Below are 26,689 nucleotides of genomic sequence, written 5' to 3'. Positions count from 1 at the left end.
ACCTTCATTTTCAATGTCATTATTATAAATAAAATCTCTCTCTTTTATTCTTCTTGTCCCAATTTCCATTCTTACCAAATGGTGTCTCATATGAAGTATAACTAGGCTGGGGTCAGTTGTGCTAATTTTTAAATTCGAGAGGAGTATTAACCTGTACAGGCATCGTAAGAACCCTGGCACACAAGAGACTTAAAACTGATAACAAAATGACATTAAACTGTAGGGTTGTCTGCCATCCTAACATTATTGCCGTACTGATGAGATTGTTGTCGTTGCTAAGTGCCATTGAGTCAGTGACCCTTAGTGACTCTTAGAAACCCTTAGGGTTTCTAAAGAGCAGCTGGTGAGTTTGAATCACCTACTTTGAAGTGCAAACTGACCTAAGAGTCCAGTGCTTATCCTACAGCACCATACCAGGACTGTTGAGGTTGATGTTTGTTTTTAGGTGCCATGTAGTTGGTACCTACGCATAGTGACCTTATGTACAGCAGGACGAAACACTCCCTGATCCTGGGCCAACCTCACTACTGTTGCCACGCTTGAGTCCATCGATGCTGCCATTTGGCCAATTTATCTCGTTGGAGGTCTTCCTCTTTTTCTCTGACCCTCCACCTTACCAAACATGATATCCTTCTCCAGTGACTGGTCCCTCCTGACAATATGTTCCAAGTATGAGAGATGAAGTTTGGCCATCCTGGTCTCCAAGGTGCACTCTGACTGTACTACTTCCAAAATGGATCTATTGGTTCTTTTGTCAGCCCATGGCACTTTCAATATTCTCCTCCAGCACCATAACTCAAAAGCATCAATTCTTCTGCGGTCTTTCTTATTCACTGTACAGCTTTCGCATGCATATGACGTTATTGAAAATACCATGGCTTGGGTCAGGCGCACCTTAGTCCCAAGGTTAGTGAGTCTCAATTATCATTATTCCTGAATTGTGTTTCTTATCAGTCCTACATCATCAGTGCCATTCTCAATCTCATCTCAAAATTATTTACTACCAAAAAGTGAGAGGAGAGAATAAACCAGACTCATAAACAAATGCAAATCTGCAGTATTTCAATCAATTCATTGTTGCAAATATCGTTGCTAAGTGCCTTCGAGTGGGATTCTGAGTCATAGGGACCTTGAATAGGATTTTTCAGGAGCAATTGGTGGGTTTGAACTGCCAACCTTCCGGTTAACAGCCCAGTGCTTATCCTACAATGCCACACCAGGATGTTGTTGTTGCTGTTAAGTACTGTTGAGTTGATTCTGACTCATAGTGACCCTGTATACGATTTCTAAGACTTTAACTCTTTGTAAGAGCTGAAAGTCTCCTGCTAAGAAATGTCAAGAAACATCTGGGGCAATGCCCAAGAAAGGTTCTTCCTGTAAAGGAGACAGAGAAAGAGTAGAGTTCAGCCATTTTTACTAATTCTTACATTTCTTACCATTCTCACATTCGCCTCATAACAAATTATCATAAGCATATCTTGCTAATAAATATGCCTATAATATGTATGTTATTACAAATCATAACCACCATCAAGGTAACTCTGGCTCATAGTGACCCTATACACAACAGACCAAAACACTGCCCAGTCCTACACCATCCTCACAATTGCTATGCTTGAGCCCATTGCTGCTGCAACTGTGCCAATCCATCTTGTTGGGTGTCTTCCTCTTTTTCATGGACTCCACTTTACCAAGCATGATGTCCTTCACCAGGGAATGTGTCTGTCCTGATAACATGTCTGAAGTATGAGATGAAGTCTAGCTACCCTGGCTTCTAAGGAACATTCTGGCTGTACTTCTTCCAACACAGATTGATTTGTTCTTCTAGCAGTCCACTTTTAATATTCTACTTCAATACCATAATTCAAATGCATCAATTCTTCTGTGGTCTTCTTTATTCATTGTCCAATTGTCACATGAAAATACAATGACTTGGGTCAGGTGCTCCTTAGTCCTCAAACTTCTCACACTTTCCTCTTGAACACTTGAAAGAGGTCTAGTACAGCAGATTTGGCTAATGCAATATGTAGTTTGATTTCTTGACTACTACTTCCATGAGTGTTGAACATGGATCTAAGCAAAATGAAATTTTTGACCACTTCAATCTTTTCTCCATTTATCATGATGTTATTTATTGTTCCAGTTTTGAGGAATTTTGTTTTCTTTACATTGAGATGGAATCCATACTGAAGAATGTAGTCTTTGATCTTCATCAGTAAGTTTTCAAGCCCTCTTCACTTTCAGCAAGCAAGGTTGTATTATCTGCATATTACAGGTTGTTATTGAGTCTTCCTCCATTCCTGATGCCATGTTCTTCTTCATATATTCCAGTTTACTGGCTTCTTTGCTTAGCCAGATTGTATAAGCATGGTGAAAGAATACAGCCCAGGCACATACCTTTCCTGATTTTAAACCATTCAATATCCCCTTGTTCTGTTCAAACAACTGCCTCTTGGTCATTTGTTACTGCTGCTGTGTGCAGTATAGAACCCTGTATCAAGTTTTTGAGGCTATGAATCTTTATGAGAGGGGAAAGCATCATCTTTCTGCTGCTGAGTGGCGGTGGGTTCAAGCTGCTGACCTCTCTGTTAGTAACCCAATGTTTAGCCTACTATAGTACCAGGGATCCTATACTATGTATGAATATGCTTGTGATACAATTGTGTAATTTCTCACTGTATGCATAGGTTTTTCATTATATAGGTATATTTTGTTTAATATCTGTAACCTATTTTAATATTTAAATTTTATTTTCTCCTTTTTTTCTCACATAAATGAGCTAACCTCTTTGATGAATACTCATGTCCATATATTCTTGAGCAAATAACCATTTTCAAAGATTAATGCCTAGGTGTGGAGTTACTGGTCACAACCATAAACAACTTAAATTTTCTTTATACATAGTGCTAGGTTGGGGTCCTGTAGGAAAAGTACACTGTGGCACTGTAAGAAAAGTACTGGACTGCTAACCAAAAGGCTGTAAGTTCAAATCCACCAACTGCTTCTCAGAAACTCTATACAGAATTGCTGTGAGTCAGAACTGATTCAATGGCCCGGAATAAGTTGCTTTGCAGATAAGTTCTAGCAATTTAAACTCTCACTGGAGGTAAACGAATATGGCTGTGTTACCATAGTCTGCTAAAATGGGCCTTTATCTTTTTTAATCTTTGTGTGATGGATGATAAATGATATTGTATATATATACATATATATAATGTGAGTTTCTTTGATTACTGCTGTTGAGGTTGAAACAATTTTTAAATGTATGGGTTATATTCTTGGTCATTAAAAAATTAAATTGTATCTTCTTATTGATATTCTACAGAGCTGAATCTGGCTGCTCACGGTAACCACGTGTATGATAGGGTAGAAGCCTTCATAAAGCTCCATCAAGCTTCCTTGGTTGTAATTTTTATGGAAGAAGATTGCCAGGCCTTTCTTCAGAGGCACTGCTCATAGGCTTTCTGACTCTTTGAATGATTAAGACATCATTCCTGGTGATCTTAGTTGTGAGAAAACATAGCATGGCAGAGAGAACAATTTTTTGACATAATCTCCTCAAAACTCTGTTGAAGCTCTTCTGCTGTCTTCTGAAATTTAGCGCTGAGGATAAGTTTGATGCCAAATGGATTTTTCCACAAGTTGTTCTGATGGCCTACTTCTATAAAGATTGTTGTTGTTGAATGTTGTTGAACCAGTTCCGACTCACAGCAACCCTATATGGAGTTTCCGAGGAGCAACTAGTGTGTTTGAACATTCAACCTTGTGGTTTGAAGTTCAGTGCTGATCCAACAGCGCCACCCCAGAAGTCTTCCATAAAGATTAGAGCTGAGAAAATGATTATGGAGCAAGTAACTCTGTACTCTGTAACATGCCCTGGAATTGCTACATATTGGACTGGTCTCACTGTACCTTCAGTGTTGGTTGGTTTGTTGGGTAGAATGAGTCTAAGATTTTTCTTTAATCCTTAGGATGAAAAAGAAAAGGCTGGACGTGGTTCAGAAAGAATCTGCCCCATACTTTGGCCTGGTGCTGTGTGGGGATTTTAGACTGAGAATAAAGATTTCCTCAGCTCAGAAATATGCTCTTTTATTATTTCTTTGTTCATTGGTTCCTCTTTGCCTGATATGTTTCATTTTCTCTGGATTTCCTAATGAAACTCCAGGACCTACCCTCTAAATTCATGTGGGATATGTTCAAGGGTCATATTTTGGCTCCCGTGGACTTGTTTTCATTTCCTTCAGCTTCAGTCTGAATTTATATATGAGCAGTTAATGGTCTGCTCCACAGTCTGCCCCTGTTCTCATTTTGGCTGATATAGAGCTTTTCCACCTTCTCTTTTTACAGATGTTGTTGTTGTTGGTAAGTGCCGTCGAGTTGATTCTGACCCCTAGGGACCCTGTATAGGGTTTCCAAGGAGCAGCTGGTGAGCTTGAACCACCAGTTCAAACGACTTTGCAGTCTGATGCATTAGCCCACAGCGCCACACCAGAACTTCGTCACAGATGTAGTCAATTTCATTTCTATGTAATCCATGTGGTGAGGTCCATGTGTGTAGTGGTCTTTTATGTTGTTTAAAAAGGTATTTGCAATGAAGAATCATTGATTTTACAAAATTCTATCATTCGATCTCCAGTATCAGTTCTATTACAGTCTGTATTTTCCAACTACTGATCCTTCCTTTTTTGCCCCAACCTTTGCATTTCAATCATCAATAATTATCAATACATCTTAGTTGCATGTTTGATCAATTTCAGACTGAAGAAGTTGATAGAATTCTTTAATTTTATCATCACTGGCTTTAGTAGTTGGTGCTTAAGTTTGAATAATAGTGGTATTAACTGGTCTTCCTTATAGGCATATGGATATTATCCTATCACAGACAGCGTTGTACTTCAAGTTAGATCTTGATATGTTCTTTTTGAGATGAATATGATACCATTCCTCTTCAATTTGCCATTCCTAGCATAGTAAATCATGTGATTGTCAGATTCAAAATGGCCAATACCAGTCCACTTCATCTCACCAATGCCTAGGACATCGATGTTTATGTGTTCCTTTTCATTTTCACAATTTTCAATTTTCCTAGATTCATAATTTATACAGTCCATGTTTTGATTATTAATGGATGTTTACAGCTGTTTGTCTTCATTTTGAGTTGCGCCCCATCAGCAAATGAAGATCCAGATGAAGATCCAAATGAAGATCCATTTATATCATCCTGGTTAACTCTACCTTGAGGGGGCAACTCTTCCCCAGTCATATTTTGAGTGCCCTCCAACCTGAGGGGCCCATCATCTGGCACTATTGTTGTTGTTAAGTGCCGTGGAGTTGGTTCCAACTCATAGCGACACTGTATAGGACTTCCAAGGAGCAGCTGGTGAGCTTGAGCTGCCAACCTTGTGGTTCAAACCGACTTTGCAGTCCAGCGCATCAACCCACAGCACCACCCAGGACTCCTGGCACCGTATCTGACAATATTCTGGTGCTTTTCATCATGTTTCAATAACCGGTATTCTGGTGCTATCTGACAGTGTTCCACTGCTATCCATAAGGTTTTCAGTGACTAAACATTCAGAAGTAGTCTGTCTCTCCTTCCTCCTACTCTGTCTTCATCCAGAAGCTCATACTTGTCCTCCATGGTTGACCCTGCTGGTATATAAAATACCAGTGGCATAGCTTCAAGAATCACAGCAACACGCAAGCCACCACAATATAACAAACTGACAGTGGTGGTTTCCCTTACTCATCCTTACAGAAGGAGGTTTGTAGGTTTTGGGGGGTTGGGAAAGGTTCAATCAGAGTGTGTCTGGGTTCGTGTTGAGTTCCTTTAGTCTGGGAACAAGGGGTCTAGGAAAGTTGATATTTTCTGTAGTTTTCTTTCTTTGGAACAGAGCTTCAACTTTCTAGGAGAAGAAACAGGAATTACTCAGCATGGTTGCAGGACAAAGTTTCCTGTCCACTGGGCTGGGTTCCGTCTCTTCATCAGATGGACAGGGAGTCTGTTTTGATAATGCTCCACACTTGTTCTGCCATCATTTGAAGCTAAGTGTCTTCTAGAAATGACAACTACGGATAGCTGGAACTGTAGAGTCAGAAATGGGGAGAGCTTGGCTTCATGCAGGTACAACCTCAGCTCTCAGAAAGACTCTACTCTTGGATTAATGCTCCGTTGTCCCATCTTGTATATTTGTGTTATGTGAGTGAAGTTCAATGGAACAATAGTGTTTGTGTATGTGAGTGCACGTTAGGGTATATGTGGAGGAACTGAAGCCTCGGTTCACAAAGTTCTCTGCTCCTTCTTGCTGCCTCCCAGAAACAGGTTTTTGGCTACTCACTGCATTCTCCAGCCAGGAGCATGGGAGGGAGGGCTGTGATCAGTGTGGAGACAGCAGTACCTGTTAGGTGGTCGATGGAGGTAAATCCCATACCTGAACCAGGCACCTCACATTTCCCAGTACAGAGGTTTAGAAACCCTTGGGAACCAACTTTCTGCCACATGTGGTTACAGGAGATGCTGGCTAGATCCCTGCCAGCCTCAAAGAGCATAAATGTGGTGGCTGGTGGAGGCAGAGTCCAGAAGGTCTCAGTATAGAGTCCAAGTGCTTGTGAGGGTCTTCATTTGTCCCTGATATTCCTTTACCTGTCCCTCTCTTCTTCCTCCAACCTTCTTCAGTCTAGCTTGTCTTTGTTTCTGACCAGCACAAAGCACCCTCCAGGCACGAACTACTATGGACAATTTTGTAATTTGGGGGATTCCAGATATGAATGAAGTGTTCTTATGCTTGCATTTAAAATTGTTGTTGTTGTTATGTGCTGTGGAGTCGGTTCTGACACAGAGCAACCCTATACAGGGTTTTCAAGGCTGTAAATCTTTACAGGAGCAGAAAGCCTCATCTTTCTCCTATGGAACAGCTGCTAGTTTCGAACTGCTGACCGTGAGATTAGCAGCCTGATTCGCATTGCACAATTTAAACACGAACTTAAAATTCATTTAAAAATTTAATTATTGCTTTTAGAATGCCATTACATAGCAAATAATAAACACCATGAGAGAGATTGCACAAGAAAGGAAAAAGTCTTATATTTTTAGTACCTGCAAGGTAACTTTACCCCTGCCTTTCATGTATTTTCATTTTGTATTTGGCCTGCCAGTTGCACGGCTGGCCTGGAACAACAACTTGTGTGTGATGCTCAGATGACACTTCCCTGTACCTCCACCTTCTTACTGCATCATTCATTCCCCAGGTGTTTGCACAATTCAGAAGGAAGATAATGGGCCTCTTAGTAACCTGGCACGTGCGTGCTCAAGTGATGAACTGGGAATACAAAGAGTCATGATCATATTTCTATCCCATATTGATGAGTAACACATGGAAATCTCTCTGATCTGAAGCCAGTAAACGTTGGTTTTCCCGGCCTTGCCTTCTCTGAGTCTTTCTGTGTTTGTAACTTTGCCTCATGGCTATCTTTGTGCTTTGTTTTTCATTTTTTAATTGAGGTAAAATACATATAACATTTGCCATTGTAACCATTTTGGCGTGTACAATTCAGTGACATTAATTACATTCCCTGGGCTTTGCCACCATGACCAAAGCCTTTTCATCACCCCAAACAGGAACTCTCTACCCCTTATGCAGAATGAATCTCCACTCATTCTTCCTCCCAGCTCCTGGTCACCACTATTCAGCTTTAGCCACTATGTGTTTGTCTATTCTAGATATTTCATGTTAAGTGGGTGTCATATAATGTTTATCCTTGTGTGGTTGACTATTTAAACTTAGCATAAAGTTTTGAAGGTGGATGCATGTCGTCATATGCATCAGAACTTCATTTTTGTTTATGGCGGGGTGGGACAGTTTGCACTCAGCTGCTATTTAAAAGGTTGGCAGTTTAAACCCACCCAGTGATATCATGACAGGAAAGTCTGGCTAGCTAGTTCTGTAAAGATGGAAGCCAAGCCAAGCCAATTCTATGGAGCAGTTCTACTCTGAAACACATGGGGTTGCCAAGAGTCAGAACCAGCTCCATTTTTGTGTATGACTACAGCATATTTTGTTTATCCATTCATCTGATGATAGACACTAATCTTGTTTTCATCTTTTGGCTACTGTGAAGAGTGTTGCAGTGAACTTCAAATTGGTTCATTCAACTGGTTCTTTCCGGTTTGATCCCCCTGCTGAGAATTTGCATTTCTATTAGACTAATGCCTCAGACTGCAAAATCCTTTGAACTGCAGAGTCAGTGGTTCAAGCTCACCAGCTGCTCCTTGGAAACCCTATACAGGGTCGCTATGGGTCGGCACTCAACCATAACAGCAACAAGCCCAGGTTACATTGAATCAGTCTCTACATTTTAACAAGATTCCTCAGATGGTTCTTAGATAGCTTAGGAGATCTTTTAAAATGTAGATGTTGATTCAATGTTTCTCATGTGGAAATGCAACTTCGCAGCAGGAGGTCAAACCAGAAAAAAACAGTTCAAAGCTGAGCAATGAAGAATGGTGTACACATACCTACTTGAGTCTCTGTTTTTCATTCTTTTGGGTATATACCTAGGAATGTTTCTTCATGTTTTCAATTAAATGTAATACATATATATTTTATTGTTGTTAGGTGCCATTGAGTCAGCACGAACTCATAACAACCCTGAGTCACTATGAACAAAACACTGCCCAGTCCTGGGCCAACCTCCCTCACAATCACTGCTACGCCTGAGCCCATCACTGTTGCCACTTTGCCAATCCATCTTGCTGGGGGTCTTCCTCTTTTTCTCTGACCCTCCACTTTACCAAACATGATATCTTTCTCCAGTCACTGGTCCCTCCTGATAATATGTCCAAAGTATGAAAGACGAAGTCTGGCCATCCTGGCTTCCAAGGAACACTCTGGCTGCACTTCTTCCAACACAGAACTATTTGTTCTTTTGGCAGCCCATGGTACTTTTAATATTCTCCTCCAACACCATAACTCAAATACATCAATTCTTCTATGTCTTCCTTATTCACATCCAACCTTCACATGCATATGAGGTCACTGAAAATACTATGGCTTGCATCAGGTGCGACTTAGTCCTCAAACTTACATCTTTGCTCTTCAACACTTTCAGGAAGTTTTGTGAAGCAAAGTTGCACAATGTAATACATTGTTTGATTTCTTGACTGCTGCTTCCATGGATGTTGATGGTTGATCCAGGCAAAATTAAGTCCTTGACAACTTCAATCTTTTCTCCATTTATATGGATGTTATTTATTGGTCCAGTAGTGAGGATTTCTGTTTTCTTTATATTGAGGTGCAACCTATACCAAAGGCTGTGCTCTTTGATCTTCATCAATAAGTATTTTAAGTCCTCTTCACTTTCAGTAAAGGTTGTATCATCTACATATTTGAGGTTGTTAATGAGCCTTCCTCAAATCTTGATGTCCCATTCTTCTTCATATAATCTAGTTTCTCTGATTATTTGTTCAGCATACAGATTGAATAAGTATGGTGAAAGAATACAACCTAGTGACACCTTTCCTAATTAGCTGAGGCCCACCTACACCAACCATTCCTAATTAGGAAAGGTGTGCACTATATATATCTCCAGGACAGACTTGCCACACTCTTCAGGAACTTTGTGATCTAATGCTACTAGTGGATGACTGTCACAAACAGAAATTTATTTCTTCACAGCTTAGAAAGCAAGCAGTCTAAATCCAGATCCAGGAGCTGGCTCTAAGGGAAACCTCTGAAGCCAGGCCCTTGTCCTCAATCTTCTCCTGGCTCTAGGAGTATCTCAGTGCAGAGACCTCAGCTTCAAAGGATGTGCTCTGCTCTCAGTACTTCCTTATTGGTGACACCAAGGTCCCTCAATCTCTGTTTGTTTAATCCCTTTTTATATCTTAACAGAGACCGACTCAAAACTACAACTGAATCCTGTAGAAGGCATCTTGCCTCATTAACATAACTGCCTCTAATCCTACCTCATGAATAGCATGTTATTGTTAGGTGCCATGGAGTTGGTTCTGTCCCATAGAGACCCTATGTACAACAAAGTGAAACACCGCCTGGTTCTGCCCCAGCCTCACAAATGCTGTTATGCTTGAGCCCATTGCTACTGCCACTTTGCCAACAAAGAGAGGAGGATTGACATCAGACCACAGGAGGGATGGCACTTATACAACACAGAGACTCATGACGCAGCCAAGTCCACCCGTACGTATTAACCCATAGCAGGAATGGAAGGCGGGCTGGGCTGGTCCCTGAAGCTCTTCTGTGGAGTCACAGCAGTGGCCACCAGGAGCTGCACAGCCTGTCTTGCCCGTCCATCCCTTCTAGGTTGCTCAGACAAAAAGCAAGCTTGAGACTGCCCAAAGCACCCATGTCTGACCGCCATGTAGAAGCCAGCTGATGGCCCTCGGTACTCTCTTGGATGCACCATTTTATTCTTGTTCCCACCTGCGATTTTCAAAGCTACTGGTAGCAACAGAGGAACTGAGTTTTGGAAGTATGAGGAGAAATCCTTTGTCTAGAAGTGAAATGGCTGTGGATGAACCTTTTAGGGCAGATTTTGCTGAGGAGGAAAATTTGCACCTGCTTTGAATTGGCTTCTCATTTAAAGAGAGAACAAGGGGAAACAAAAACAAAAGGCCAGCCCATCCAAGAATGATTGCTGCCAAAATTACTTACCAAAGACATCTGCGAAGCTGTGATCCATTCAGGAGCGATATGGAAATGAGCCCCAGCGGAGTCGCCCAGCAGAATGATTCCCCTGGGCTGTGAACCTAGGCAGACAATTTATTCACTGTTATCTATGTGCTTAAGTTGCCTGGAGCTTCTGGGTTGGGAAGTTCTGAGAGGAGATACCCTAGTGTCCAGGTTGGGAAGTTCTGAGAGGAGATACCCAGGTGTGCATTGTGTACTCAGAGCATGTTAACAGTGATACATTGCCTCTTTCTGTGTGCTGGCCAGTAATGACCGTAGCCTTAGGAACTGCCTGACATTTCTGGGCCATCAGAACTGCTGGTTAAGCCCTGCAGATGCAGGTATGTGCCCCAGCTCAGCACAAAACTAACCTCCATACAGCAGCCTGAGTGAATGATGGATGAAGAAGGAAATTTAAACTTCATCTAGACTCAGAAATATGCCCTAAATTTTGGTCTTGGAAATTGCTTTCTTGGAAAACACACCCATTTCTGTTGTAATTTGCTGTAAGAATTAATTATCTCATGGAGCAATTTAAATTTTTTGAAGATGCAATTGTCTTTTTTATGTTTCCATGCAGTAATATCTTTTATTATGTATGTTTTTATTATTATGATGATTATTTCCTTAATCTCTTCATATATAGGCAAAAATAAGTGTACTGTTTTAATATATTTGAACTTGCCAACTTGATCATGGCCTAGAGAAGAGACAAGGAACCCCAAAGTATGCTTAACCAGGAGGCCAATTCATCTGCCGACCTCTAAGAACATGAAGATGAACAATGGTGACCGGACCAACTGTCCTCCATGTGAACCTTCATCCACCACCGTCCGATAACCCAGATCAGAAGCACATTTCTTACCAACAATCATTAAATGACTGAGAAAATAGTCATCATCATCTTCTGCTACAGAAATCTGGTATAGATGCTTCTTAGGTATCACCAGAAAACGTGCTTGATGGGAAATGTCATGGAGAGCAAGACACCAGTCATCCTCAAAAATGATTTTGGCTGGCATTTCCTTGAGGATGATCTTCCCAAACATTGTGTTGCCCCCAGGCTGAGCAGTCTGAGCCTTGGCAGTCTCATCTGCCATCTCAGTCTCCCTCTGGTGCCAAGGCTCTGGGAGAAGCTCGAGAGGAAGAAGGAGGAAGGTGGAATTGTCTTTTAAAGTCCTTCGTCCACATGGGTCAAAAGCAGTGGATGGAAGGTTCCAGTTGATTAATGGGGAGATGGAACTATAAAGGTCTCTATGCAGTCCTGCATGTTTGGAAATTAAGCAACAATCTGTTGCTAAGGCCCACCTACACCAACCATTTGCCAATATGTATGCTCTTTCCAATCCCTTCAGATTCTGTGAGAATCGATCGACATCTTCGGGGTCAGGGAGGGAGAAACATTGCCTAAACAAAAAGTGCCCTATGGCCTGCTGATAAAAACTTTGGACACCACCCGGAAGATGCTTTCAGACATGTGTGGGTAGCAGTGAGTGTCTCCTAACAGTACTGATGGCCTAAATGTCTGGGACATTTGGGCACTTAGTGTACAAAGCTCTTTACATAGTTATTTTGGGAATCCCCTTAAAGTATAGCTTAGTGATCTCCCTCAAGTCACCAAGACATCCATCTTTACTTGGGTTGACACAGGGACCCATCAGTACCAGCTCAAGGGATCTGGTCTTGTAGTATATTGAGAAGAAAATTAAAATGTCAGATGAAAAATTCTAGTTATCATTTCAACTTGTTTTCTTATTTGGAGAGGTGCTAGATTTTGGTTACCCTGTTAGCCACCCTTCAGTCTTTCCTAACATAATCATTAAAATGTCCAGTTCCTAACGAAAAGAGTTAATTAAATTCAGTTTTGCGTTTGTAAATTCTGCCTCCTTTTTCATTTTTTCAGGTCTTTTTTTGTTCTGTCATGAAAAAAAATGTAAATTTGTCAATTTAAAGTAAGTCCTAGCAGCCGGCACTTGCTCACTTGGGCAGCCTGTTCACTTAAATTTGACTGATACTAGGAAAGAATAGTTTATGGTAATAAACACACTGAATTGTGTAATTCATACCTTCACAGAATTTCTTCTCGTATGGGATCCCATCTTTTGGATCAATACCCTTTAAAGGAGAAATTAAGAGATTAACAATTTGTTTTTTAAGTTTATGAAACACACGCAATGAATTCCTTCCATGTAGCTTTAAAAGGGTAAAACTAATCAATATGTTCTTGTTAAGTGCCTTTGAGCTAATTCTGAAACAATACCCTCTCCTGCTCCGTTCTCACACTTGTTGTTACATTTGAACCCATTGCTGCTGCCACTGTGTCAATTCAGCTTCTTAGAGATCTTTCTCTTCTTTGCTGACCCCTCTACTTTACCAAACACGGTTTGCTTCTTCAGGGACCGGTCCTTTCTAATAACATGTCCAAAGTATGAGAAACGAGGTTCGCCATCCTGGCTTCTAAGGAGCACTCTGACTGTATTTCTTCCAACACAGATTTGTTTGTTCTTCTGGCAGTCCATGGTACTTGTAATATTCTTTTCCAACACCAGAATTCAAATGCATCGATTCTCCTATGGTCTTTCTTATTCATTGTCTAACTTTCAAATGCACATGAAGCTATTGAAAATACCATGACTTGGGTCAGGCTCACCTTAGTCCTCAAACTGACATCATAGCTCTTGAATGCTTTTAAAGAGGTCTTGTAAAGCACATCTGCTTAATGCAATTTATGCTTCGATTTCCCTGGAGAAGAACATCATGCTAGGTAAAGTGGAGGGATAGCAAAAAAGAGGAAGACCCCTGAAAAGATGGATTGGCACAGTGGCAGCAGCAGTGGGCTCAAGCTTAACAATGATCTGAGATTGGTGCAGGACTGGTAGGGTTTCATTCTGTTGTGCATAAGTTCGCTATGAGTCAGAACTGATTGGAAGGCACCTAAAAACAACAATTCAGAGGCAATTTACCTTAAATCTTGTACTTCAGAGCCCCCCCCCCCCATTTGCATAACTCCCAGCCCATGTGAGTGCTAGGATAGGTTTGCAGTTATAGAATATTCTAGGTGGGACAGGAAACCAAATGCCTGTTAGAACATGTTTCCATGTAAGCACTCCTGTAACCCAGTAAAGAGATCACAAAAGAAAGGGAACTGAGTATCTGACACTGCAATCATTTGTTAGGATTTGTTTCATTATTCTAAACAATTATTTACTTTCATCTTGATTTTAAGTTTGTGATTTGATATTCTTTTTCTTCACAAAGACCCTTCATGTCTTTTACGTTGTTGTTGTTGTGATGTGCGGTGAAGTCGGTTCTGACTCGTAGGGTTCTCGTGGAGTGACTGATGAGCTTGAACTGCTGATCTTGTGGTTCAACCTGACTTTGCAGTCCAGCGCATTCACCCATAGTATCACACCAGGACTTCACAAAACTTGAATCTGTCACCTTTGTTTTGTCCACAAATAAATGCTTGGCAGATTTTCCTCCTTCCTGTTTTTCTACCTAGAAGCTGCAATTCCATTATTCAGAGGGAACAGTATCAGTCCAGCCTTCTGCAGGTCATAGGATAAGTACAGGGTGATTTCCTCTCTAACTCCCTTAGCTTATGAAATGGAGAAATGGCTGCAATAAGATGGTGACCGCAGGTGGTTTGCTGCAACAGCCATTTGCATTGCTGTCAAAGTTTACTAACATCACTCCTCATTTAATTTCTCACCGTTCAAAAGAGAACAAAAGAATTAGACGTGGGTCACCTTAAGGAGGGTTTAAAGGGACATGGCACTGTAGGATAAATGCTCCACCACAAGGTCAGTTTGAACTGCAAACTCAGGGGTTTAAACTCACCAGTTGCTCTCTGGAAACCCCATACAGGGTCACTATGAGTTGGAACAGACTTGATGACACTTACTAAAACAACAACAGTCTCTCTTTACATCTTTGATACTCTTTATGTGTACTGCCTTCCAAACAGCAGAAAAGAACTGCTTCAGGCTGCCATTTTCTTCCTTGTTGTTGTTGTTAAGTGCTGTCTAGTCAATTCTGACCCATAATGACCCTGTATAGGGTTTCCAAAGAGCAGCTGGTGAGCTTGAACCACTGACCTTGCAGTTCAAACGACTTTGCAGTCTGACACATTAGCCCACAGCACCACACTAGGACTCCATTAGATTTGACTAAAGCCAATATGCAATTGGCATTTGGGGTTGGTGGAAAGAGAGCAGGGTTAAATCTGAATTTAGTTGCTTACCCAGATGCCATTGCAGTTTGAATCTTGATGTGCATCCCAGTTGACTGGCCTAAGAAGAAAACACTGACATTGGTCTTGACATATACTTATCACTTATAATGTTAATTTCATGAATAAGTGAACGAATGAATGAATGCTACACAGAATGCCATTGAGAGACAACAGCATCCTTCTTTCATTGTGCATTTTGGTATACGGAGCCTTCATTTCCCCTTTTTGATATCTATTTTGGGTTTTGAATATTTTAATATGCTGGGAACCCTGGACCAAATCCATTCTTTTCCATGATTGACTATATTCATGAAGTATTGTTTGGAATGGGGCTGATCAGCATAATAAACACATCTGTAATCTTTTCCACTTAAACAGGTGAGGCTGTTAAAGTTGCGCTTCTAAAACACTCAAACATCTGGATAATTGAATGCGTGAATATTGTAGTCACAGCCTACGTGAAGGCTGGCAGGTCCACTTTTTGACACATGCTCTCCCTTCATAGAATCCTCTCTTTATTCCTCATGGGGGCGGCTGCTATTTGGGAGCCTAATCCTGTTTGTAGAACTAGTACAAGAGGCTGGATAAATGTCTATCATAAGCTGCTTTCTGTGCTTGCTTCACCCACTAGACTGTGCTGCACAAGAGGAGGCATACTTTGACACTGGGTATCACACAACATGATTCAGGTGGCCTGACCTATAGAAGGTGCATGTTGAACATTTCCTGAACAAATGGATGGATCAATGTGGCTCTTTGTTCACTGAGCCCCACAGAAGGCACATAGAGTTTCCCTCATGCTGTAAACAGGAATCTCTTAGGCTGAGGGAAGAACATTCACCTCTTGCCTTCTTTTCAGAAGGCGATTTCAAACTCAGAGTAAGCTGTTACCTTCTGCCTGGGTATGTCATGTTGTCATGGTCATTGCAGTCTCGCCCTCGCCAGTGGTAGCCCCGCAGTGTCTGAAAGGGAAGACATAAATGGGGAAGCTCAGGTTGGCTTCGTGTATCCATAGTGAGGGTCTACACAGTGGTTTTTAGTTCAGATACAGTCAGGGGACACCCAAGGTCATGAAGAAAATGAAGATTGATATGGCAGGGCAAGCTCTGTGAGGGGAGATGGGACATCGTACCAGGGTCCAATAGCAGGAGCAAGTGTGGATGTATATGTGAACATGTGAGCATGTGTGTGTGGGATGGGTGCATGTGATTTGGGTGTGTGCCTGCATGTAGGTGCATGTGTGTGAATGTGCATGTGTGGACATGTCTGGAAACATACGACTGTGCATGCATGCACACACATGCACCCTGCACATGTGAGCACATACCTATGCATGTCTTCATGGGTGTGACTGCTGTGTATGCATGTGCCTTTGTTGTTGTTGTTGTTAAGTGTCATCAAGTTGGTTCTGACTTATGGCGACCCTACATAGGGGTTTCCAAGGAGTGACTGGTGAGTTTGAACCGCTGACCTTGTGATTCAAATCAACCTTAAAGTTGGGTGCTTATCCTACGGTACCACGCCAGGACTCCCGTGTGTCTACGTGTACCTCCACAAATATCAGGATTACTTTTGTTGTTGTTAAGTGCTGTCAAGTCGATTCTGACCCGTAGCGACCCTGTATAGGGTTTCCAAGGAGCAGCTGGTGAGCTTGAACCACTGACCTTGCAGTTCAAACAGCTTTACATTGGGATTACCTCGCTCCCTGGAATTCCACTGTTTCTTGGCAATCCTCCCAAACTCTGACACAGCTGATGTATTTGGTCAAATGATGAATTGTTTCATTGGATGACTTATAAATCTCCAGTCAAACTAGTTACTTATGTGTTTTTGCATCTTTGACATGATTTATTTGAGAGAAGCAAGGGTCAGACTGATTAAACACTGTTTTTTATTTCCTCCATTTGCAGTTAGAGTGTCTGAGGTAACCCAAACTTTATGGCGTTTGTGATGTGCTATTTGCTTGTTTGCATTCATGCAGAACACACTGGCATTCTAATTGCTCTAAATTAAACACAGACACACATTTTTTTGAAATAAATTACAGTAGGTTTAGGCTTAAGAGTTTTCTAATAATTCACATGACCACTCAAGATAACTGTAGTCTCCATGGAGAATCCCAGCAGGGGATGACTCCAGAAAACAAAACAATCAAGGCCTCAGGTTCCTCTGCGTGGTCCATGTATTATACCAAAAGTCCTTGAAATCATATACCAAAATTAAATTCTTTCTTATTAAAGGGAAGAAATTTGTAGGAAGTTAGGCGGTATTTTGTGACGAGCTGTTTATTTTTATAATACTCACCGGGAAAACACTGTATTTGTCTGAGTCTGCATCTTGGAATGGCACAGAACTTTTAAAAACTCTAAAAAACAAAACAAAACAAAACACCTGATGAACTAAGGAAACAAAACCCAAAACACCACAAATCATGTATGTGAAAACAAATAGAAATATTTCTAGATGTGGCTGTTTTGAGTTTATGTGATCGAGGCTCATTTAAAAAATAAAATTAAGGTCCAACACAGGGAGTCCTGGTGTGGTGTTGTGGGTTAATGCACTGGACTGCAAAGTCGGTGTAAACTGCAAGGTCAGTGGTTCAAGCTCACCAGCTGCTCCTTGGAAGCCTTATACAGGGTTGCTACGAGTTGGAACCAACTCGACGGCATTTAACAACAACAACACAGTATATAGGAATCCCAGCCAAACTTTGCCAATCCCTGTTAACCATTTATCACAGCTGCTTTCCCTCTGATATTTAACTTGGTCCCCCACATGGAGAGTGAGGAGGTAAAATAATTGTCTCGAATCTTCAGTGGCCATGGAATAGTGAAGTTGAGATCCCAGGAAATAAAGAGACTGCACTTTTTATTCAAAGTACTCAGTACTGAGAGTTGAAATTTGAAACACATCTGTCATGGAAATCTTTTCTTGAAATTTTACTATCTTGAATCACTTACTCTGGAAATCCTGATAAACACAGAAAAGTTTGAGTTTGTCATGATTTTTCTTTTACTTGGATCCACAGTCAATGCCCATGGAAGCAGCAGTGAAGAAATCAAACAATGGATTCCATTAGGTAAACCTGCTGCACAAGACGTCTTTTAAAATGTTAAAAACAAAGATTTCACTTTGAGGACTAAGGTATGCCTGCTCTGTATAACAGTCAACAAAATGGGTCTGAGTCTCTTATAAACAGAGACACAAGAAATGAAAAGAATAAAGTTGAAAGGCCAGCAGGTAGTCGGGCACTGGGGGACCATGTGAAGAGATGTTATTATTATGTGCTGTCAAGTCGGTTCTGACTCATAGGGACCCTGTGTACAGTTTACAAGGAGCAGCTGGTAGGTTTGAACCGCCAACCTTGTGATAACAACAGACCTTGTGGTCTAGTGCATTATCCTATTGTTGTTGTTATGTGCCGTAGAGTCAGTTCTGACTCATAGTGACCCTATACAGGGTTTCCGAGGCTATAAATCTTTACGGGAGCAGAAAGCCTTATCTTTCTCCCATGGGACAGCTGGGAGTTTCGAACTGCTGACCGTGAAGGTTGCAGCCCAATTCATAGCCACTATGCTACCAGAGCTCCTTATATAATAGATAGTAATGAAATTATCCTGTAGCATTGGGTAAAAGTGGTTAGAAAACAGATACGGGGTAATAACATTAAGATTTATGTGGCCAAATTCTCTATCCTCCTTCAGTAAGAGACATTGTTGTTTGTTGTTAAGTGCAGTCGAGTTGGTTCTGACCCATAGCGACCCTGTATAGGGTTTCTAAGGACCAGTTGGTGAGCTTGAACTGCTGACCTTACAGCTCAAACTGGCCTTGCAGTACAGTGCATATCCTACAGTGCCACACCAGAATTTAGAATTGGTTTAAGGGAAACTTCTGAACACCCAGCCTTCTTCTTTAAAGTAAGTATATTTCTGGTCATTGGAAATAAAACATTTTTGATATATTTTAGTGTTTTATGAAGACAGAGTCATTAATAACTAAATTTGTCTATATACTTTCTAAGAATAAATGCAATGGGCAATGATGTATCAATCAGGGTCTGTCTGCTGTGAAATTTCTCATGGATGAAGAGGAAGTTGTAAGGTTTCATTTAGCCTCCTATGTTGTTGTTGTTAGGTGCCATCAAGTTGGTACCAACTCATAGCAACCTTATGCACAACAGAGCGAAACACTACCCAGTCTTGGGCCAACTTCATAATCGTTGCGATGTCTGAGCCCATCGCTGCTGCGACTATGCCAATCCATCTCATTGTTGGTCTTCCTCTTTTTCTCTGACCCTCCACTTTACCAAACATGATGTCCTTCTCCAATACCTCTTGATAATATGTCCAAAGTATGAGAGATGATATCTGGCCATCCTGGCTTTCAAGGAGCACTGTGGCAGCACTTCTTCCAACATAGATCTGTTTGTTCTTTTGGCAGTCCATTATACTGTCAATATTCTCCTCCAACACCATAACTCCTATGGCACCTCTGCATTTTGCTCTGTGATACTGCAAAATACACTGACTAGGTCCCAAAGGACAAGCACTCATTTAAAATGCACTGTGACTGCTAAAGTGGACTGGGTGGAAGAAACAGTTTGCATCCAACTATTTATAAACAGTGGTTGGTGCAGTAGGATAGACACTAGACTGCAAGGTCTGTTTAAACTGCAAGGTTGGTGGTTCAAACTCACCAGCCTCTCCTGGGAAACCTTTGACAGCACTTAGTAACAGCAACTGTGGGTGGGCTCAAGCATAGCAACAATTGTGAGGTTGGTGCAGGACTGGATGGTGTTTCGTTCTGTTGTGCATAGAGGATCTCTAAGAACCAGAGCCGACTCGATGACACCTAGCAACACCAACTAACCTAAAAGTTGGAGATTTGAACCCACGCAATGGTGCCATGGAAGAAATGCTGGGCTATCTGTGTCTATAAAGATGACAGCCAAGAACACCCTATGGGACAGTCCTGGAGTCACCCTGATTCAGAATGGGCTTGTTTCTGTCTATTTTTGTGACTATTAGGAAACATTTTTGAAAAAGAGTTTGAAGATGCTACATCCTTTGAGACTAGGCAGTGTTTTCTATGTATTCGTTTGACTTCTTGCTACTTCATTTCATACTATTTCATTTTTTTTGATTGAGTAAAGGAGGGTAGGGAAGAACAGGGAGAGAGATGGCATGGACTGAAACAATCATATTTTAGGTCTAGGAGAGGGTGCTGGGGGAAAGTTTTCATTTTAGTATACCATATCTATCCCCACCCACCTTTGTGATCTTGGGAGTAAGAATTTGTCCTTGAAGGAACCATAAATTGTCTGTAGAAATTGACAGTTCATTGAATTAATCTTCTTTAATGTTTTTAAGGACTTAAACCAACTGATCAAAGCCATATGTTCTAGACATGAGAGAGTAGATTAATTATCTAAAGTAGCAAAAACTACTACTAAAGGAAGCTCACTATCCCTTATTCAGAGATCCAACCCCAAAGAGCTCTGAAAACCAAAAGTTGTGTCCCATTCCACCCCATCCCCCTGCCACCATCCCCCTGCCAATTTTGCAGCAAATTCAGTTGGTGACAATCAATACACTAAATCCTATTTCTTGTGAAAATGTTCACAATGTGCTAGATTGTGTGGTGCTGGCCCAAACTTTGCTGGGGGTGCTAGGTGAGTTACGGCATATGCATTGTATGTCATTTTCCTAAGATCTGAAAAAGTCTGAATTCTAAATCAAATCATATTGGAACCAATGTTTCAGATGAGTCATTGTTAACTTTTACTAAAATTATTTTTGCAGAATTGTGTCTAAATTTGACACCTTATGTAGCCTTAGCAGTGTCTGTATGCTGAGATATTAATTGGTTCATTGGTTCTCAAGGCATTTTTGGAATGCCTGCTCTGTGCCAGGTAGAACATTAGACACTAGAGAAAAAGACAGAATGCCTTCCCTGGGCTTGACAAGCTTAAGAATGGGTGGAAGAAAATGATGCATCAACAAATAACTACAGCGTCATAAGATTTTACACCACAAGGAGAAACATTTCTACATCTGTAGAGGGGAGAAGATGAGATCCAAGTGAAACCTAAAGAATGAGAAAGAATTTTCAAGACAAGGAATTGGGTGAAGGGCTTAGCAGTAGGAAGAAAAAGCCCATAAGAAGTCCCATAGCATAGCTCTGGGTTTGAATCCCAAGTTGACTCTCAATTTGTTCTATGACCTAGGGAAATTTATTTTATCTTTCTGTGCCTCAATTCTCTCATTTGAAAAGTAGAGTTAATATCAGTACCTACTTCCTAGGATGGTTGTAAAGACTCAATGAATTGATCTGTGTAAAGTGCTAAGTACTGTGCCAATCGTAGAGTACTGAAACAAACAAAAATGAACTATTATTGGAGTCCCTGGGTAGTGCTCTGCTACTAACTGCTAGGTTGGTGGTTCAAGCTCACCCAGAGGAGCCTCAGAATAAAATCTTGGCAATCAACTTCTGAAAAATCATCCACTGAAAAGTTGATGGAGTACAGTTCTACTTTGACACTCGTGGGACCATGTGTGAGTTGGATATGACTCAATAGCAAGTGACTACTATTGTTACTATGTATAATGAGAACAATTGTCCCAAGGATTGATTCTAGAATTGGGCAATAGGAGTCAGGTGTCTACTCTGACCACATTTTCAGATGTTGGTTTCTGGATACATCCAAAACCCATTCTCTAGACCTTCTTTAGACCTTCGGATTTCCAGCTCACAATGTTCTATCCAATTATTGTGCAGGCCATTGCAACTAATAACCAGCTTACTGTTACTGCTGTATTACTAACTGTTGCCAGATGTCAGGCTTGATCCAGTGAGTAATTATAATTGCAGCTGAATGCTAGTAATTACATAATACTGAATTGTTCAAGTTCAATTTCCCTAAAATTATTCATGGAACTGGGGCATTGCAATAAAAGAAAAATAGGTGAAGATGAAGCTTCCATGTGGTTCTACATCTCATTGGAAATCCAGGCAGCAGATGAGGGTTAGAAATAGGCTTGTTGCATTTATACATGGATGTTTTTATATATCGCTGAAGTCACCTTTGTCCTATGAGAATAGAGAACATCATGGAAGGATGCATCCCAATGTATTGACATGACTCATTTTGTGGTGGGGACATTGATGATGTAGATGGAAGGAGGAAGGTATGAGGAAGGAGGGGAAGCAAGAAAAGAGAAGAAACTAATGATGAAATAAAAGCACAATGAACATCTGATATGATCGTTTGATAGTCTGTCACCACCCATCTGTCAATTTCTCTACTGGTGGCTTGAGAGTTACTATGATACTGGGAACTATGCCACTGATATTTCAAATAACATCAGGGTCACCCATGGTGGACATGCTTCAGCACAGCTTCCAGATTAAGGTAGATATCTTCCAATGGAAGCCCTATAGATCACACTAGAATATTTTCCTACACAGTGCTAGAAGAGAAGTCCCTGAGATTAGAAGTCACTCAAAATACTTGGTGGCCCCAGCAATAAACTCAAGTCTGCCAAGACTGTACAGGACTAGGCAATGTTTCATTCATTGTACATGGAGTTACCATGTGTTACATCCAACTCAATGTTAACTACATGATAGTCTGTGTGCACTAATATGAAATCATATCTATTTGGGTTTTCCCATATAGAAATTAAATAAAAAGAATAAGTTATTTAAAGAGTGGGGCCTTCTGACTTACCACTGTTACAATAAAATATAGAGAGTTTATGTTATTGTTGCTATTAGGTGTCATCAAGTTGGTTCCAATTCATAACACCTCTATGTATAATCCACCATTTATTTGTCAATCTGTAGTACTGTAGTACTGTAGTCTTATGTATTGCTGGAAGCTATGTTATTGGTATTTTAAATATCAGCATGGTTATGCATGGTGAACGGGTTTCAGATGAGTTTTCAGACAAAGACAGACTAGACTAGGAAGGTTAGTCATTGAAATGCTTGTCACTGAATGCTTTATGAATAGCAGTGGAATATTGTGTGTCATAGTGACAGAAGATGAGCCTCTCAGGTTGGAAGGCACACAAACTCCTGCTAGGGAAGAACTGCATCCTCGTATAGAATTGACCTGCATGATGTGAATGGAGTAAAGCTTTCGTTACCTTCATTTGCTGATGGGGCCCAACTGAAGATGAGGAGCAAAGGCTGCAAAAACCTATTAACAACTGAAACACTGACGTACAAAATATGAATCTAGGAAAACTGAAAGTTGTAAAAAATGAAATGGAATGTATATCCTAGGGGTTAGTGAACTAAAACTGACTGGCATTAGCCATTGAGAGTCAGACAATCATGTGGTTTACTATGCTGGGAATTACAACTGAAGAGGAATGGCATCATATTCATTGTCAAAAAGAGCATTTCAAGATCATTCTTGAAGTATAATGCTGTCTGTGATAGGATAATATCCATATGCCAAAGGAAGACCAATTAATACCACTATTATTCATATTTATGTACCAAACACTAAAGCCAATGAAGATGACACTGAAGAATTCTACCAACATCTTCAGGCTGAAATGGATCAAATGTTCAATCAAGATGGAATGATAATGATTGCTGATTAGAACATGAAAGTTGGAAACAAAGAGGAAGGATTAGTAGTTGGAAAATATGGTCTTAGTAATAGAAATGATGTTCAAGATAACATGATAGAATATTGCAAGGCCAATGTAGTATTCCTTGCAAATACCTTTTGTCAGTAATATTAAAGGGAACCATACACATGAACTTCACTAGATGGAATACACAAGAGTCAAATTTACTGCATCTATGGGAAGAGACTGATCTTGATGTTCTTTTTGATGATGAATGCACCGCCATTCCTCTTCGATTTATCATTCCCAGCATAGTAAACCATGTGATTGTCATATTCAAGATAGCCAATACCAGTCCATTTCAGCTCACTAATGCCCAGGATCCATCAGTGTTTATGTGCTCCATTTCAACTTGGACAATTTCCAATTTTCTTAGATTTATACTTCATACATCCCATGTTCTGATTACTAATGGATGTTTACAGCTGCTTCTTCATTTTGAGTTGTGTGCCATCAGCAATACAAGGTCCCAAGGGCTTTAATTCATTTGCGTCATCACGGCCAACTCTACTTTAAGGAAGCAGCTCTTCCCCAGTCACACTTTGAGTGCCTTCCAACCTGAGGAGCTCATCTTCCGGCACTGTATATGACAATATTCTGGTGCTTTTCATCATGTTTCAATATTAAGTAATTTGGTGCTGACAGTGCTTCACTGCTATTGATAAGGTTTTCAGTCACTAAATATTCAGAAGTAGTTCATCCCTCTTTCTTCCTAGTCTGTTTTCATCTGGAAGCTTATCTGAAAAGCGAGGAGGTACAAGAACTAAACAGAAGATTTCAAAGGTTAGCTCGAGAAGACAAAATCAAATATTATAACTAAATGTCCTAAGTCATGGTATTTTCAATAACCACATATGTATGTGAAAGTTGGACAGTGAATAAGGAAGATCGTAGCAGAATCAATGCATTTGAGTTACGGTGTTGGAGGAGAATATTAAAAGTATCTGTACTTCCAGAAGAAAAAGTAAATCTGTGTTGGAAGAAGTATAGCCAGAATGCTTCTTGGAAGCTATGATGGCCAGACTTCATCTCTGATACTTTAGACATATTGTCAGCAGGGACCAGTCACTGGAGACGGATATCATGTTTGGTAAAGTGGAGGGTTGGAGAAAAAGAGGAAGACTCCCAGTGAGATGGATTGGCATAGTTTTAGCAGAGATGGGCATAGGGCATAGAAGTGATTGTGAGGTTAGCCCAGGACTGGGTACGTTTCATACAGTTGTGCTTAGGGTTGTTATGAGTTGGTACTGAATTGATGGCACCTAACAGTAATAACAAGGAGCTCTGGTAGCGTAGTGGTTACGAATCAGGCTGCAAACCACAAGGTCAGCAGTTCGAAACTACTAGCTGCTCCAAGGGAGAAAGATGAGTCGTTCTGCTCCCGTCAAGATTAACAGCCTCGGAAACCCTATGCAGAGTCGCTATGAGTTGGAACTGACTCCACGGCACATAACAACAACAACAACAACAGTAATAACAACATGGGAAGCTATGAAGCACAGTAACTGTATAAGATAAGTACTGCAAACCACAAAGTCCACAGTTCCAGCCTGCCAGCCACTCCACAGGAGAAAGAAGAGGCTTTCTGTTCCCACAGAGATTTAAAGCTTTGGAAACCAGATACAGCCAATGAGAAGAGATGGTGGTGAAGCTCAATAACTTTAACCAAAGCAAGGTCAGGAGCTGACTATCAACTGCTCATATGCAAGTTCATCTGAAGCTTAAAAAAATGAAAACAAGTTCACATAAGCAAAAATAGGACCTTGAATACATCCCACCTGAATTTAGAGACCATATGAAGAACAGGTTTTGTGCATTAGACACTAATGATCAAAGAGTTGTGGATGACATCATATAGGAATGAAACAAAAGGTCAATAAAAAGACAGGAAAAGAAGAAAAGACCAAAACGGATGTCAGTAGAAACTGAAACTTGCTCTTGAACTTTTTTTTTTTTTAGTTTTTCTTTATTTCTTTCAGTTTTGGAAATGCCGTGTTCTTCTCTTTGATTTTCTGATTCCAGGTCTTTGCACATTTCATTATAATACCACTTGGTGTTCTTCAGCTTCCCTATGAATATTCTGTTCAGCTCTTTTTCTTCAGTGTTTCTTCCTTTTGCTTTAGCTGTTCTATGTTCAAGGACAAGTTTGAGTTTCTTCTGACATCCATTTTGGTCTTTTCTTCTTTCTTGCCTTTTAAGTTACCGTTTGATTATTATTATTATTTTTTAATCTTTTATGTCCTGACTATTATCTCATAGCTAGTTTGATCCTTTGTTCATTAGTGGTCAATGCATCCAAACTCATTTTTGAGATTGTCTCTAAACTCAGGTAGGATATACTCAAAGGTCAAATTTTGATTCTTGTGAACTGTTTACTATTCTTCCACTTCGACTTGAACAAGCTTATTAACAATTGATGTTCTTTTCTGCATTTGGCCCCTTGTCTTTTTCCATCATATCATCATTTTCCACTGATTCTTGTGTATTTCCATCTGGCATGGTTCATGTGTGTAGTCACCATTTATGTTTTTGAACTAAGATATTTGTAATGCAATGTTGTTGTTAAGTGCGGACGAGTCAGTTCTGACTTACAGCAACCTTATATAGGGTTTCCAAGGGGCAGCTGGTAGGTTTGAAGTATTCCCCTTGCAGTTAGCAGTCCAGTGCTTATCTTACAGTGCCACAAGGTATTTGAATTTTGATCAAATCTTAATCAAGCACAAAAAATAGCTTGATTCCTCAATTATAGTAGCCTGGTACCTTACGTGTACATTTTTCTTAATGTTGTTTTTAGTCCTGTCAAGTCGGAGTCAGTGATCCTGTATTGGGCTTCTGAGGCTGTAAATCTTTGCATGAACAGAAAGTCTCGTCTTCCTCCTGTGGAGCAGTTAGTGGGCTCAAATTTCTGATCTTCTTGTTCACAGTCCAGTGTTTATCCCACAGAGCCACCTCCTGCCCTTACTTTTTGTTGTTGTTAGGTGCCATCGAGTTGGTACTGACCCATAACTACTTTGTGCACAGCAGAATGAAACACTGCACAATCCTGGGCCAACCTCACTACTGTTGCCACGCTTGAGTCCATCGATGCTGCCACTTGGCCAATCCATCTTGTTGGGGGTCTTCCT

The 26,689-nt window shown here is 40.6% G+C and overlaps 1 protein-coding gene and 1 pseudogene across 1 annotated transcript in view; both read right to left on the bottom strand.

The window, feature by feature from the left end:
• AOAH (acyloxyacyl hydrolase (neutrophil)) overlaps positions 1 to 26,689 on the bottom strand; it is a 308,932-nt gene that overhangs the window by 139,573 nt on the left and 142,670 nt on the right. Inside the window, exons 8-12 of the mRNA XM_006832268.1 lie at positions 17,224 to 17,284; positions 15,811 to 15,881; positions 14,929 to 14,977; positions 12,752 to 12,800; positions 10,671 to 10,765 (exon numbers count right to left, since the gene is read on the bottom strand). Of these exons, the coding sequence (XP_006832331.1) occupies positions 10,671 to 10,765; positions 12,752 to 12,800; positions 14,929 to 14,977; positions 15,811 to 15,881; positions 17,224 to 17,284 (325 nt within the window). The remainder of the gene's footprint in view (positions 1 to 10,670; positions 10,766 to 12,751; positions 12,801 to 14,928; positions 14,978 to 15,810; positions 15,882 to 17,223; positions 17,285 to 26,689) is intronic.
• Positions 11,418 to 11,785, bottom strand: LOC102815009 (annotated as a pseudogene).

Source organism: Chrysochloris asiatica, unplaced genomic scaffold, assembly GCF_000296735.1.
Source record: "Chrysochloris asiatica unplaced genomic scaffold, ChrAsi1.0 scaffold00006, whole genome shotgun sequence".
Classification (NCBI taxonomy): Eukaryota; Metazoa; Chordata; class Mammalia; order Afrosoricida; family Chrysochloridae; genus Chrysochloris; species Chrysochloris asiatica.
The sequence above is the reverse complement of the archived record's forward strand: the minus strand, read 5'-3'. Positions and strand labels throughout refer to the sequence as shown.